This window comes from Lepisosteus platostomus, chromosome 28 (genome assembly GCF_059453375.1).
Source record: "Lepisosteus platostomus isolate fLepPlt1 chromosome 28, fLepPlt1.hap1, whole genome shotgun sequence".
NCBI lineage: Eukaryota > Metazoa > Chordata > Actinopteri > Semionotiformes > Lepisosteidae > Lepisosteus > Lepisosteus platostomus.
Genome location: NC_142638.1, coordinates 7,553,259 through 7,569,314, shown reverse-complemented (window position 1 = coordinate 7,569,314; position 16,056 = coordinate 7,553,259). Strand labels below are relative to the sequence as shown.

General features: G+C 48.0%; 1 protein-coding gene across 17 annotated transcripts in view; it reads left to right on the top strand.

The window, feature by feature from the left end:
- Positions 1 to 16,056, top strand: part of hdac5 (histone deacetylase 5) — a 92,310-nt gene that overhangs the window by 44,054 nt on the left and 32,200 nt on the right. For all 17 annotated transcript variants that reach the window (XR_015930944.1, XR_015930943.1, XR_015930940.1 and 14 more), the window contains 4 exons: positions 13,096 to 13,388; positions 14,666 to 14,810; positions 15,255 to 15,363; positions 15,751 to 15,884. Coding sequence is in view for 12 of the 17 variants with exons in the window: in XM_088622819.1 (XP_088478945.1) it covers positions 13,096 to 13,388; positions 14,666 to 14,810; positions 15,255 to 15,363; positions 15,751 to 15,884 (681 nt within the window). In the remaining 5 variants the exon portion in view is untranslated. The remainder of the gene's footprint in view (positions 1 to 13,095; positions 13,389 to 14,665; positions 14,811 to 15,254; positions 15,364 to 15,750; positions 15,885 to 16,056) is intronic.

Sequence of the window (16,056 nt, the reverse complement as noted above, 5' to 3'; positions counted from 1 at the left end):
AAAACGTCAAGTAATTAACAAGTTAAACTTAACAGGGGTTTCTGTTTTGATTTCCGCCTTTGTAAGAGGCAGATCATAACAATGTAGTAATGTGGGCTATTAAACTTCTCAGTTGAATTTGGTGATGAGAAACTGGAAAGGATGATAGTACTAAAAATGTTCTGTACCAGGAATCTGACTTCTAAACCGATGGATCACGTTAACGGCATTACTTGATAACATCTGTGTGCATTTTTGGGTTTGTTTCTGCATAGACTGCTTCCGATTTTAATGTCTTTCCCCGAAGCATGCTTGGACACCAGAGGATGTCCTTCACTGTGCCAGTTTCTCTTGACAACCAACAAACCTGTACTATTCGAATAGCAAAGCGAACACCTTCTCTCTTTCCTGATGGGCAACCTGGGGTAGCAAGATATTTAACGAAAAACAAGAGTGTGCCTGTAAAAAACTGTGTATAACAGTAGTGTACCTGGTATCAATACAGTTTTTTCCAAGAATGATCTTCTTTTCCACTCAGAAGATAGCAAACCGCACAAATGGGGAATGAGGGAATACAAATGACACCGCAGAGCGAAAAGGCTTTCGAACAAACTCAGATCAGCTGAAGCCCTGGTCTATGCAGAGACGCTGTGTAACTATAAAGGAGGAGCTCAGGCCTTTACACATTGTACTTCTGGACTGCAGTGGCTCCAGACAGCAGGGGGGCGTTCGATAACACATCCTATTACTACGGGGCATTTTCAATTGATCGTTCTGTTAGCTGAGGCCGGGACTCGTAACAGAGCTAAGAGCCCGCAAGGCTGCTGCGCTGGGCATATCTGTGAGAACAGAGGACTGATAGGCCCGCAGTGTTGGGTCCTGTTGCAACTAACAAAATAGAAACTATATGCCTCTCATATTTTAAGATGTTGTATGAGGGACTCACCCTCTCCTTCTTCTGTCACTCCCACAACTCATCGCTCTTCTACTTTGGAACAAGTAATAGGTTAATTCCATGCTAAAAAAAAGAAAGAGAACACAACGTTTCGGCCGTGGAGCCTTCTTCAGGTGTCACTCTTCTTACTTTGCCCATCACACTGACAGCGGGCCGTGCCAGGAGGCTTCTGGGAGTTGTAGTTTAAAGGCAGCTCGGGGAGAGATCAGCAATGAGAGACCAATATTACACATTGCCTCCTGATTTCTCAGTGTTCTCCTTCACTGAGATTGGCACATCTCCAGTGCAGGGCAGTGCTATAACCTGTGTTAGTTCTAAAGCCTAACTTCCCTGGCTTCCTTTTCATTTAGGATTAAATGTTTTAATTTTAGGATCCTATTTAAGGCCATTCAGGGATTGTCTGCAAGCTGTGTTTTGTTGATTGACTGGCCTCAAACAATCTGTTCGTCAGGTCCTGATCCGCTGTCCTGGTACAGCCAGCTCTAAATGTGTAATTGATAGCAAAGGATCCTGTTGTGAGAAGTCAGGGGACTATTTAGAGGGAAATCTGCAACTGGTGCTTAAAATTCCCTCTCCCTTCCTTCGTGCACTAGCTGTCCTGGCTTGCTGGCAGCGTGTCGTAGATCAAAGCTGTTTGGCTTGGCACATGTGGCAGGGCAGAGAGCCGTGCTGCTCCGAGCCGCCAGAGAGGGGCTGTGTCAACTCCAGGAGCCACGCTGGAGCTGGGAGCTCGTGCATCCCAGCTTTTTTTTTTTTTTTTAATTCGTTCGACTGCCAGGCGGGCACAGTGAGCTTTTTTCGTGTTTTCCCGACAGTTTCAAACCCTCGCGTCTCCGAGCCGGCAAAGAAACCCAAACACAGCCAGGCGAGCCGGACCTTCCCCGTCTAAAGAATCGGCTGCTCTCTGACTTCCATCTCTTCAGCGTAAAAGAATTCATGCCATGTCATGTACTGATTATCACAGCCCAATAACTCTGATTTAGTCTATTAGAGCAAATCATTATTGCCACAGTGGCTGGCGCTAGTAGTATTAGTAATATTACAGCAGGTTGTACTCTTGAGTTTGTAATTACAACACATTTGGTTCTACACTAGATCAGAAGCAGAAAGCTGAGCCCCCTCTTGCCTGCTGTGCACGGGCCTCTGGCAGGCAGGTGTGGGGCATCACCTTGCAGACCGCTGAAGGGTCAGTGCAGATGGGCACTGCGGTGGCACGTCTCGCTGTGAGCGTGCCAGTCCGCCCTGGCATCGCTCTGGGATCGGGCACTGGAATGCCTAGGGAACACCACTGGGCCACTTGCAGGGGGCCTGAGCCCCTCTCCAGCGGCTGCGACTGTCTCAGCCCAGCTCCTCTGAGGGCTCCCGCTGCCCTTGGCCAGCTGCAGCTTCCACCTGACTCGCTCACGAATACTCAGCTGAACTTCTCCTGCAGATGCGGAGGGGGGGGTGCGGTATTTTTAGTTTGAAGAGTGCAGGGGCCTATGATGTGTTTGGACAGGGTTTTTTTTTTCCTTTGCCTGCCTCACCAGCCTCCCACGCTGGGCCCTGCGCTGCAGTGAGTGCGGGGGAGGCTCCTTTTACAGCTACCTGTCTCGGTGTGCGCGAGGCGCTGCATCTGCCTGTCAAGGGGAATCCCGCGGCATGGCGTAGGCAGCAGCTCTCGCCATCCGCCCACTGCTCCTTCCCTCGGCTGTCCCTCACGCCTCCCGACTGCAGGTGCCCAGCTGCAGCCGGGACCTGGCGCACGCTGGTCGCGCACAGCGTCGGCATGCTGGTCTGACTCCCTTTTGCTAGTCTGGTAGAGCAGCACCACAACTGGAGCCCTTCATACCTTGAGGAACATCAGACTGGACCATCGTGCCATATCACCCTGCAGCTCCCAGCTGGCAGCCCCACTGGAGCCCAGCAGGTGTGAGCCTGGTCTGTACCTGGATGGGAGACCTCCTGGGAAAAACTAGGGCTGCTGCTGGAAGAGGTGTAAGAGGGGCCAGTAGGGGGCGCTCACCCTGCGGTCTGTGCTAGTCCTAATACCCCAGCATAGTGATGGGGACAGAACACTGTAAAAAGGTGCCATCCTTCGGACGAGAAACCGAGTTCCTGACTCCCTGTGGTCATTAAAAACACCAGGGGCGTCACTGCGGCGTCAAATTCCCCCCTGGTCTTTACCAATCATAGCCTCCTACTAATCCCCATCTATGAATTGGCTTCATTACTCTGCTCTCCTCCCCGCTGAGAGCTGGTGTGTGGGGAGAGTAGTGGTGGACTGGGGCTGCACACTGGTGGTGGTGGAGGGGATCCCCATTACCTGTAAAGTGCTTTGGGTAGAAAGCGCCGGAGTGTAGGATTCCAGTATTTCACTGTTGACTACAGTCAGCATCATCAGCAGTAATGTTATAATAGGTTTTATTCTTGTTTGTTGAATTGGTAGAACAGAACAAAATCACCCAGTGACACGCTGGGCCCCTTGCAGGTGGGCAAGTCCCTGGTGGCAGGTGGAAAAGCAGGAAAACCTCTGTCCTGATGATGTTAAATCAATCCAAATAAGTCAGTTATAATAATATTCCTTTTTCTTTCATTGGGTCCATTTTGGGTGGCACAATCTAACAGTGGATAGCCCTGTTGCGTAATGGCTACAGGGTCGTGTGTTCGAATTTGGTAGGTAGAGTTTGTGTCTTCTCCTCCCCATTCGCCTGAGTTTTCTCTGAGTGCTCTTGTTTCCAGCCCAATGTCCAAAGACATGCAGCCCAGGCTAACTGATGGCTCGATACTGCCCTCTGTTTCCTTGACTGTGTGCCCAGTGGTGGACTGATGTCCCGTTGAACATACCCCTGCCTTGCACCCTGTGTTTTCCGGGTTAGTCCCTGTCTCTCCCTCTTAAGGATAAAGCAGTTGGTGAGCATGGATGTCTGACACTCTTGCAGTACCCTGTGCTTCCTAAAGAGAGAGGTGACACAGCGGGAGAACACTCAAAACCAGAGAGAATCCGAAACCAGCAAGCTCAGAAAGCACACGCCTCATTCTCTTTCCTTCTCTCTCTTTCGCTCGGTCTCTGTCTGCGTGCATTATTAATCCAGTGTTATTTATAACCCAGTTCTTGAAGCAGACATCGTGTTACATTAGTGTTTGTTTTCATCCTTGCTGGGAATGAAAGGGAGAAAGGAGAGGCTGAAATGAGGATACAGTGAGCTAATTAGTACTGGGGAGGGGGGAAGAGAAGAGGATGGAGAAAGAGAGGTGGGGTGTAGGGCAATGTGTGTGACACGGGGGAGATTTATACTCGTATGTTGTGGTCAACCATCTGACTGTACCTCATGTGTCCATAGGATGAAGACATTAATCACACAAAAAATACACTTGGTGACAGACATTCATGCCACGTGGCTTGGGAATTTGAATCATTCTTGTAGCATGTTGTCCCACATTGAGCACAGTATTTTCAATGAGGTGTGACAAATGGATTGCATAGTTCTAATGTAATTTTCAATGCTGCACTCCTAACAATATATCCAAGCATTTTGTTGGCCTTTTTTATTAACTGCAAAGACTTTAAATAAGCATCTCAGGCTTTCTCGTGTGTTGTTTCTTTCAGTGCATTACCATACATCCGATACTTGAAATTCATTTTCTTGCTCCCTGCATGTAGTAATTTACACTTATTAAATTTGCCTGGTGCCCTCCCTTTTGTCAAAACTCTCTTGTGCAGCAGTTGTATAATTTGTAACGTCTAAATCTGATAAGCATAATCACTGCATCAGAGTCTAGATCATTGATGCAGGTTAGGAAGAACATTGGTGCTAGAGCAGATCCCCGTGGTTCCCTGCGATAAAGTTAAAGCAGTCGAAATAAGTCAATTAGAATAATATTCCTTTCTTTTTTAACTGGACCATTTTCAGAGCCACAATCTAACAGTAGATAGTACTGTTTTCTTAATGGCTACCAGGGTCCTGGGTTGGAATATGGTTTGGTCTATGTAGTGTTTGTGTCTTCTCCTCCCCATTCGCCTGAATTTTCTCTTGAGTGCTCTTGTTTCCAGCCCAATGTCCAAAGACATGCAGCCCAGGCTAACTGATGTCTCGATACTGCCCTCTGTTTCCTTGACTGTGTGCCCAGTGGTGGACTGATGTCCTGTTGAATGTACTCCTGTCTTGTGCCCTATGTTTTCTGGGTTAGTCTCCCTGTTAAGGATAAAGCAGTTGGTGAGCATGGATGGATGACACCACTTTTACAATACTCTGCACTTCCTAAAGAACACAATGCACTGGGTGTCTTCCCTCCATTCTGTGTGCTGCATACTGTTGATGGATGGGGGAGGGTATTGTGTATTGGTGGTCGTGTTGGGGGGTGATCAGACACACCTACCAGCCTCCCTGCCCCCAGAGTGACACTGTGCTGACTAATGAGGCTTTTTGCCACGATGTGCTGTCAGCTCTGATGTCACTCCTGCTCAGTCACCCTGCCAGTTTTGGCTGTCTTGACAATGAGATGTTTTCTTGTCATGATATTGCCTGCCCTAGATTTTTTGTCTCTTCCTCTAGTGACCCAGCTTTTCCTCTGGCGAGATCCACTGAGGGCTGTCCAGCAGGGCTAGTGCTGGGGGGGAATTTGATCGTCTGATATTGGAACTCAGGGGATGTCAGGATTATTTTATTTTTAGGGTAACAGTAGCTGGGCCCCTCTAGCAATCCCCCCCCCTCCTAAGCTTTTACGCTACCCTAATTAGCATGATTATTTGATTAAAATGACACATTTGAAAACTGCCATGGGGGATTTGGGGCTGAATTACATGGAAAAAAAAGTGTTTTCAAATCTTCATCTCTATCAAGACCTGAAATAAAGATTTTAAAACGTGGCCCAGTCAAGAAAATAATTAACTCGGTTAAGCACAACTTTTTGGTCGAATGACAGACAGAAGCCTCTGCAGCCCCTGCCGAATCTGACGATTTCATCTTAATGAGTAAATTTCATTTTTCACTCACAGGTTCCCCCAATTATAAAAAGCAAATATCAGAAATATGACAAGCTTAAAAATGATATTTTTCTTAATGCTGGAGCAATTGCCGGCTAATTCCTTTCTATAACATTTCACACTCGGGCGATGAAGGCCGCCTCTTCTCTCATTAAGATTGTTGCGCTTGGAGAAGAGGCTCGTTAGGGGACCGTAATCGAGGCGCTTTCCTCTCTGGGCTCCGGCGATCAGCCCTGGAGGCTGTTTCACAATCCCCTCCTCCGCCACCGGTCCAGGGGGATCAAAGAGGAAGACCGCTGGCGTTCGCGTGGGGGAGTAGGGCGCACAACAGTGTAGTAAACACACACTCGCGCGCACACATAGACGCACAAGGTCAGCTCGCCTGTTTGATTCCAGCGGCTAGCACTGTGCTCAGATGGGTTTTTTTTCTCCTCTTGCTCTTCGTCATCCGCTGATGCATTGATGTCAGTCTTCATTTAAAGAGAGATAAGAGGTGCACCCCCACCCCCCCCCCCACCCCATCCCAAACACGCCCCCCTCCTCTTTTTTCTCTTTTATACAGACAGCTGCCGGAGAGGCCCGGCTATTTATAGCTCTGCTTTTTCCAGCCGATTATAATAAAGCTGTGGAGTAAGAGATAATCCTCTGTGTAAACTTCAGCCTTGTGCCACTTCCAGGAGCTCTTCACTGTCCCCTCACTGCCCCGATCAGGCTGGACTGGGTTCTGCAGAGCCCGCTTTGGTCCAATTAATATCTCTGCCTCACTCTCCCTGACTCTCTGGAAGCCTCCACGCAGGTCATTACATAATCCGTCTGTATGCTTTTGACACGTCAGTTGTGAACTTCCTGTTTTCTTTTTTTTTTTTACTGCATTTGTGAAAGTTAGTTCTGCAGAGATCATGAGCTGGCACGTCAGTGCATGGTAGGTTTGTCGCAGCTCTTCCTTGATCTGCAGCAATTTGCACAGTCGGTGACGAATGGGTGCTAACCAGTGCGAGAGAGGAGGAGATTCACGTCACGCAGATGCTAAGGGTCTTTGAGGTCAATTGGAAGTGATGCACTCTTTAATCTGAAGCACAGCCTCTTGAAACAGAGCTTCGGCGGCTTGTTCGTCTGTATGAATTCTTTATGTCGAGATGTTTTGCAGGAGCAAATTTGGCCAGATTAAAAAAAAAAAAACACTGAATTACACTTACAGAGTAACCTCTAAGCCTCACGCTGGAAGAGCAGACCACAAAACATCATGCCTTTATACCTGTGTCCACTGATTGCGGCTTCTTGTTCTGCACGGTAAACCTGGAAAGCAAGCATCGGAGTTGTTTTTCCAGCCCAGGTTTAAGAGCGAGTAAGGTATACCCAGGCAGGACATATAAATGCATCCTTTATGTGCGGGGTCTGCAGAGGAATTGTAAATGTGACCGATCTCCTTGCCTTGATGAGCCTGGGAGTGATCCCCAGCCTGTTGGCTTACAGACCCTCAAAACGATTTGCAGGATTCCCATGCTGAGTGCGCGTCTCGGAGATCCTTTCGTGCTTTTCGGCTTGCCCAGCCATTGTGAGACGTGTCGGGGCTGCAAACCGCTTAAGCTGTGTTCTTATCCCTCTCACAGTTTCACCCCCATTCATTTCCTTCAGCTGAAATGGTGCACTCGAGGCGGGTGGTGGTTTCTTTGTGTTTAATCACCATCGGCCTCTGGCAACGTGGATATCTGCATATACACATGTGTGGCTGGTGGTTTCAGCAGCTCTGATTGCTTTTTGTGGTGAGATTGACAGGCAGGTTTAAAATGTCAAACAGGTCACCTAGTTATGCAGATCATACCTTCGCATTTTTAGCCTGTGTTTTTTATTTAATAGAATGGTACACCGCAAAATGTGTATCCTCTAAACAACAACTTGGATATTAAATTTTAATGAGAAAAATATTGCTTTTTGCCTTTTTTTTGGTCAATGATAATTTTTTGGAGTTTATGGGACGCCCATGTCATTGTGGCAATTGGAATTTGTGAATACCAATTTGTTCTGTGAAATTTAGTCATTTAGATGCCTATGCTGATGCAGATGCAAGCAATGGAATTCTTAAATGAGTTGCTTAGATCTGTGATTGTGCCTTGCTAGTATGAACGAGTCCTCAGGTATTAGTGACAAATCTTATTATGGCTGCTGGATGCCAGTACTTTATGTATGCTGCTGTATGGCCAAAGAGGAGATGTGGCTGCTGTGTTTGAGTACAGCCCATGATGGCAGGACGTTCACAGCATGAAACAGTGCATTACTGCCTGGGATTCACCTGCATCAACGTTTGCATTGATATGGAAGCACACCTACAAGGGCTGCCTGTTCAAGCACGTCAGAAGATATATGTGCAGCTTGCCCGTGGAACACTGATTCAAAAATTGCAGTCTGAGTTCCTGATAATTTAGGTATGTGACAGACGGCAAATCATATGAGCAATTAGAAATTGCCATTTGTGCAACTTAATGATCAAAATGATGCGCACCTCTGTGAAGTGCAGTGAAAATTAGAGCAAAGTGCGATACCATCTACCTTTTCCTCCTTTTTGACAGGCCTTAATGCCTCACAAAGTAAAAGTATTTGCAGTTTATTAATTGCATTTCCTTCCTGCGTTTAGTCTTTGGAATCCCAGAATGCTCTCAAATTGGCCTGTCAAATGCATTGCCCCTTACATGTCCATAAGCTCTGTAATGGGCGGAGCGGTGGCTCTGTGGCTCAGGATCTGCACCTGTGACTGGAAGGTTGCCGGTTCAAATCCCGCGGCCGGCAGAGGAATCCTACTCCGTTGGGCCCCTGAGCAAGGCCCCTAACCCTAACTGCTCCAGGGGCACTGTACAATGGCAGACCCTGCGCTCTGACCCCAAGCTTCTCTCCCTGTCTGTGTCTGTGTCTCCATGGAGAAAAGCTGGGGTATGCGAAAAGATGAATTCCTAATGCAAGAAATTGTATAGGGCTAATAAAGAAACATTAATGATTAGTGATATTTTTCTGTCTAAAGCATTTAAGGGAAAGTCCCCATGCTGCCAGTTCACATGGCATTGACCATGTGAGTTAATAAGAGATTCAAGTAACTAAGTGAGGGCTAGTTTGCATACAGCTCTATGCATTCCCACAACCACTCTTGTGAATGTTTGCTATGATGTACTACAACAAAAACAGAGTAAGGTATGAAAAAGCATAAGACTTAAAGCATGCACAATGTGGAAAATGATGATAATACACATTTGGTGCATGCTATATGCATTGCCAAGCCATGGGGTTAAACTGACAAATTACTGAGCAGATTTGCCACTGGTTAAGGGTGGAAACCGAAAGTCCTAGTATAAAGGCTTCGTGGACATTTCCTTCTGTTTATTTTTTACCCGGCAGTTTTCCTAAACCTCATCATGCTGTCTGTTTCTTTTGAAATAAACAGATGTTTTAAGTGTTGTTCTTGGCTTCAGTATTTATCGGAGAACAGTAAACACCGCTTAGCCATAAAGAACCACGCAAGAGTTTTCTGTCTGTGTTTTCTTTTTAAAAACAGACTTCTGTGTGTTGTGAGCCCTGTGTTGCAAGGCTCTATTTTGGGATTTTAGTTATTTTGGGGTTTGTAGATTGTATATTTGCATGGTGAATCTGAGACACACCTTCCTCACAGCCTTTTCCAGTTTTGGCAAAGAATGTGCTAACTGTCTCTTTACCACTTGGGAAAAACTGCAATCACTTCCTGGATGTTTGAAATAACCACACTTTGTGTAATTATCTAAAAATCTAGATTACTCCCACCCCTAGTCCTACTGTCTTCACAGTTGCGCGGTGCAGCTGAGCTCTCTGTGACATGATCGAATAAATGTTGTGTGCTTTCCTGATACAAAACAGTAAAACTACAAGGTCAGTGCAAAGATCAAGGAGCAGGTTTTTTGTGTTAGTTGGGGCCTATTTCTGTTCATGATAACACAGTATATGAACCTCTTCCATTGAATATCATAGATGAATTTGAAGCCAACAGAAACTTTTGCATCTGATATAAATGGAGTAAAGGTAGTGCTTGAAGCTTCATGTGAAGGCTACTCTGATTTTCCTGGGGCGACAGCGAGACTGATGTAACTTTTCTCTGTGGTTGCTGTGCTATACATCAGTGTATTGACTGCTGGCCTCGGAGAAGACGAGCTTAACGTCGGCTCTTGGCAGGCCGCCTATGTGCAACAATCTCCTGGAAGTATTTTTAGGAAATGCCTGATAACAGTATAATCGCATTAGCGTTAGGATGAAGACTTCCGCTTCCTCGATAAAACCGTGGCTTCTTTTTGTGTTGGTAAGCTGCAGTCCGTGAGCCCCCTGGAATAGAAAGTTAGCCCAGGTGCTGGCTGCCAGCGTGGAGCGCCCCAATGACGACGCTATTGTGGCATTGTGGGAGTAAGCGGGTGCTGCTCACTCTGCCAGCCACCCGCTGGCTGGCCAGGAAGATGAGCCAAGTTCCTGTGCCGATACTGATAGAAGATGTGTGGGCGTGGTCTCCCCCCTTTGACCCGAACAGGTTGTGATTGGTGGGTTTGGCGCAGATAGTGGGAGGAGCAATGTGGGCGTGCTTCTAAGGAAAGTCGCTGTTCTGCTGTGGGACAGTGGTGCTTGCCTTTTGCTTGCTGACCTTTTTCACAACTGAATTGCGCAGAGAGTCCTGACCAAAAGGAGCCTCAATTGTCCTGCAAACCACAAAGGTCTCATCTGTGACTAGTAGCTTGCATCAGATGCAGCAAACTCTGTTTTTGGCAAGGCCCCAGTCTCAAGCTGTACCACTGTCCCACGGGGATACATTCGTATTCATTAATCATCTTGAAGTGCTTTCCTCCCCCTGCCAGCTTGAAAGGCGAGATTTCCCTTCTCTCGGAGGGTGCAGGTGGATGAGAGGTAGTTGGGATAGTTTAGTCTCTGTGTTTAGTTCAGGTCGCTGTAAACTACAGAGTCTCCATCAGATATCACTACCTCTGAAGCCATTCAGAGCCCCTGTGGCAACCTGGAGATCAGAATTTAAAAGGTTTGAAAACCCGATAGGTGGATGCTTTGGCAACATCCATCCATCCATTTTCTAACTGATTTAGGGTGCTGGGGAGCAGGGGGCTATCCCAGCAAGCAACAAGCACAAGGTGGGATACACCCTGGATGGGACGCCAGTCCATCGCAGGCCACACACAGACACCAGCAGAAGTGCATTGGCAACAACATGCATTTAATGGCTACATAATGTCCCATACTGAATGTGTTCCTGCCGTCCCTTCCTGCTACCTTGTGATTGTGGCCAATGGGTCTGAAAACCAATCAGAACAGAGAGAGTGCGCCACACGGACTGCAGCTCAATCGTTGTCCTGGTGCTTTCATTAAGCTGGTTGGTCCTGTTTAAAAAAAAAAGACAGAATGCCAATTCCGGACCCAAAAGCCCAGATCCATAGAACTGTAAACAATGTACCTGTTTCAGATCTCGTGTGTATTGTTTGGGGAACTTCTGAATTCTAAATTACACTGGCTTTTAGCATAAATTCAGTTTGTACAGCAAGAAGCACCTCCTGATCTTCTGGATTACATGAAGGAAACACGTTTACACCTGGATCACAGCGATTAGGTGTTTACTAATGAAAATACACCTGCCGCTGTGTAGTCTTAAAAAAACCAAGATGTGGTGCTGTATTGTCTTCTGCTGCAGCTGTTTTAGAGTCTCGTTGTCTTTGGGTTATATAAGCAGGCAGAAAACAACACGCATGCTGAGGCTGTGTATCAATAGCTATTGCTATTATTAGTGGAATGACGTCTTGTTCTCCTACTCAATAATTGCTTCTGTGCTGCCCAGGAGGCAGGCGAATGCGCTGCGACTGGACACGTACAAGCAGACACACACACTTCTGCACGCAGCCACAGGCTGACCTTACCGCTGTCGTAGTCTTAATGGATGCTCATGGTTTTGTGCTTGGTGCTATGGGGGCAAATGAAGTTGACCAGAATGAATGTCAAATCTCTGTTTTGTCCATTATCCCTATCACAGAATTGCTCTCTTTAGTGAACGTGCTGCAAATCCCCTTTCCCTCCTGCCCTGTATTCGTGTTTCCTGTAGTACTAGTCTTGCAGAGGGTGTCTGGGGAGGCTCAGGACTGGTGCAGTAGCTCCTTATCGATTCTCCTGTAAGTTCATTAGTTGTTATGGCAAGAATTCCATCTATATGGGCACGGTTCACATCGTAAGGCTTGTCTTTATTTTTCAACTAATCTTTGTGAACTGAAAAATCCACAGATTTAACCTGTGTGATCAGAGTAAGCGTGCGTGGCGATTGAAAAGAAAGTCACATTAACAAGTGTTAAGCACTAATAAGTTACATTTTTCAGTGGGACTTTTTGATCCGCCGTTCTTTGCCCTCTCTGCTCTGCTGTGCTTTGTAGTACTGAATTGTCTATGCATCCTCTGCTAGTTTCCTTAGGCAATATTTACCAGATTTGTGTCCATATCAGTTCTGTTTTTCATCGGACTGTTAATATACACAAAAGCATGTTTAAAACATGTGGGAATTTGTTGATAAACATTGTCTGACGAAGTCCATGTCCTCAGACGCAAGGCTGGCCTCTGTAGGGGCTACCTCTGTGCAGAATGTACTTTCTTTTACTTTTGTCTGCCAATAATTAAAGGCACATGTTGAACAGTATCAGTTCTACATGTTCCAATCCAGTGCTGGGCAAAAGGGATAGCTATTTGGACAGGGCAGTAATCTGTGATGTGCTTGATCATTTGTTACTGTCTGTTTTATGGAGCAAGTACACATCCGTATTGACCACAGGTGAGGTTTTGGTTGTCTATGTGCATCATGGGGAAGTTGATCGTTGATTCATTGGAATCCTTATTCTTGCCATTCTCTCAAGACTTGAACAGTGCAGCAAACAACACAGTAAAACAGACAGCACCACACAATGCAGACAGCACACTGCAAAACAGTGCATGATAGTGATAGTATCTATAGTCCATAAATAGATGGTAGTGAACAAGAATCCATGGTAGACCAAGTCAAAAGTGCAGAGGCATTGCACAGTTAGCTGTTTATGATGCACACTGTCGTAGGGTAGAAGCTGTAGTACGGGGACCCAGTGTGACCAGTGACCCATTGATCCAGACTTTGGTACATCTTAGAATTTAACCTTTTCTTCATTTTCTGTCTCGGCAGCAGTGGAGGTGAAGACGTCACTGGCGGTGGGGATGCAGAGCCCCGGCGGCGGGGGAGGGGGCGGCGGGGGCGATCAGGGGGGCGGCGGGGGGGGCCCCGTGGACCTGCGCACAGACCCCCGCGTGGCCCTCTCTTCCCTCGACCCCATCCTGCGCGAGCAGCAGCTGCAGCACGAGCTGCTCCTCCTCAAGCAGCAGCAGGAGCTGCAGAAGCAGCTGCTCTTCGCCGAGTTCCAGAAGCAGCACGAGGTCCTGACCCGCCAGCACGAGGTGCAGCTGCAGGAGCACCTGAAGGTGAGGAGGCCGGGCTGAGGTCACGCCAAGACCCCAGCAGGTCTGGGGCTGGTCGAGGTCACGCCAAGACCGCAGCAGGTCTGGGGCTGGCCGAGGTCACGCCAAGACCCCAGCAGGTCTGGGGCTGGCCGAGGTCACGCCAAGACCGCAGCAGGTCTGGGGGCTGGCCGAGGTCACGCCAAGACCGCAGCAGGTCTGGGGCCGAGCTGAGGTCACGCCAAGACCCCAGCAGGTCTGGGGGCTGGCCAAGGTCACGCCAACTCCGCAGCAGGTCTGGGGGAGGCCGAGGTCACGCCAAGACCCCAGCAGGTCTGGGGCTGGCCGAGGTCACGCCAAGACCCCAGCAGGTCTGGGGGCTGGCCAAGGTCACGCCAACACCGCAGCAGGTCTGGGGCCGAGCTGAGGTCACGCCAAGACCCCAGCAGGTCTGGGGCTGGCCGAGGTCACGCCAAGACCCCAGCAGGTCTGGGGCTGGCCGAGGTCACGCCAAGACCCCAGCAGGTCTGGGGGCTGGCCAAGGTCACGCCAACTCTGCAGCAGGTCTGGGGGAGGACGAGGTCATGCCAAGACTCCAGCAGGTCTGGGGCCAGGCCAAGGTCACGCCAACTCCGCAGCAGGTCTGGGCCAGACTGAGGTCATGCAAAGTCCCCAGCAGGTCTGGGGTTCAGGCCAAGGTCATGCCAACACCCCAGCAGGTCTGGGGCCAGACTGAGGTCATGCCGTCTGCAGCAGGTCTGGGGCCGAGCTGAGGTCACGCCAAGTCCGTAGCAGGTCTGGCGGAAGTCACGCCAAGTCCACAGCAGGGCCGAGTCTAGGCTGAGGTCACACACAGTCCTAGCAGGGCCAGGGCCAGACTGGGGTCACACAGAGCCCACAGTAGGGCCAGGGTAAGACTTGGGGTCACATGGAGTCCGCAGCAGAGCTGGGATTAGGCTAAGGTCATGTCAAATTCACGGCACTCGAACAAATTGCATTCTTCCTCCTTAAATACATACCTATTAATTTCTTCACTAATATGTGTTATATATAGCATGTTATTCTCATTTTTCCATGAAGTATATATTGCTTATTGGACATTATTGCTTTATTGTATTCATTGCTTATATTGTGTTATCTGCTAATTGTGTAACTTAGTAAATGTTGTTTTGGTATAGCTAAAGCTCATTCGAGCAGGCAAGCCAGGTATACTTGTAAAACACACCAGCTCAAAAGTACATGCACGGAAAACTTCACTTGTGAAAGTGGAAGTGTGAATGAGTTGTGTGTGTGCTGTGTAGCAGCAGCAGGAGATCCTGGCAGCGAAGCGACAGCAGGAGCTGGAGCAGAAGAGGAAGTTGGAGCAGCAGAGACACGAGGAGATGGAGAAGCAGCGACTGGAGCAACAGCTCATCATGCTAAGGAACAAGGAGAAGGGCAAAGAGAGTAAGATACTGACAAGTAGAAACTCACTGAGACACAGACACATCACTGACGTGCTGACATGCAGATGCTCTTATACACCTGCACTTGTGGACCGGTGCACTAATGTGTGGGTACATTCAGGCCAGCGCACTGAGATGTACTTCACTAAGCCCAGGTGCATTTCCACTAATGCACTGACAAGCACACATAAATAACCCATTAATGCACGGATACGCTAAACCACAGACACATATTCACTGGAGCGCAGATGCCTTTACTTTCCATGTGCGGTTCTCGGAAAGCAGCTTATTACAGAAATACCTTTGAAAGCAGCGTGTGGAAAAATGCCTGATGGTAGCACACTGTGTTCTTGCAGGAAACTCTGGGGGCTCTTCTTGAGCAAGACTGCGTTTAATGGTTTCTAATGGTAGATGTGTTCTTTTCTTCACTGGTCTGTCTGCACAGGTGCAATTGCCAGCACAGAGGTTAAGTTAAAGCTGCAGGAGTTTCTCCTCAGCAAATCCAAAGAACCCTCATCTGGTGGACTCAACCATTCCTTTCCCCAGAAATGCTGGTATGTGCCTTTATGAATACCAAGCCAGTGCGAATGAGTGCATTTTCTTCATTTACTTCACCCTTTTCAAATGCCAGAACAGACTGTCCTGCCTACCTCTGAGCTTCTGGTCATACAGGAGAAAATCATGACGAGGCTTTTTAAGCAATAGCAGGCTGGTTTTTCTGCTGGCCACATTCCAGAAGGAGGATTTTAGGAACATATTGGAGAATGGATTTGCAGAGAAGCCTCTCTGAAATCATCATCTGAAGCCTTTGTCTTCAGTGCAATGCCAGCTTTCTAACTTTAAAGTTACTGATCTTGATATTGATTGACTGGGAAAAGGCATATCAGTGTTTGCAGTGAGCGGAGATTTTTATTTTACCTCCTCATCAATTTTATCATCAGGGGAGCCCATCACACCTCCCTGGACCAGAGCTCCCCACCCCAGAGTAACACTCCCGGGACACCTCCTTCCTACAAACTTCCTCCCCTGCTGGGTGCTTATGATGGCAAAGACGACTTCCCCCTACGAAAGACAGGTGAGCCTGACGCCCCCTGTAGGCCTCAACTCCTTCACTGTCGCTCTGATATCTTCGCTGTTGCTCTGGCATGCAGACTGAGATGGATCTTTTCTTAGCAGTTCATGATTATACAGGTTCCTTGCAGGCAGCACATAAGAATACATTCACCATGCCTGATCAGATCCCACAC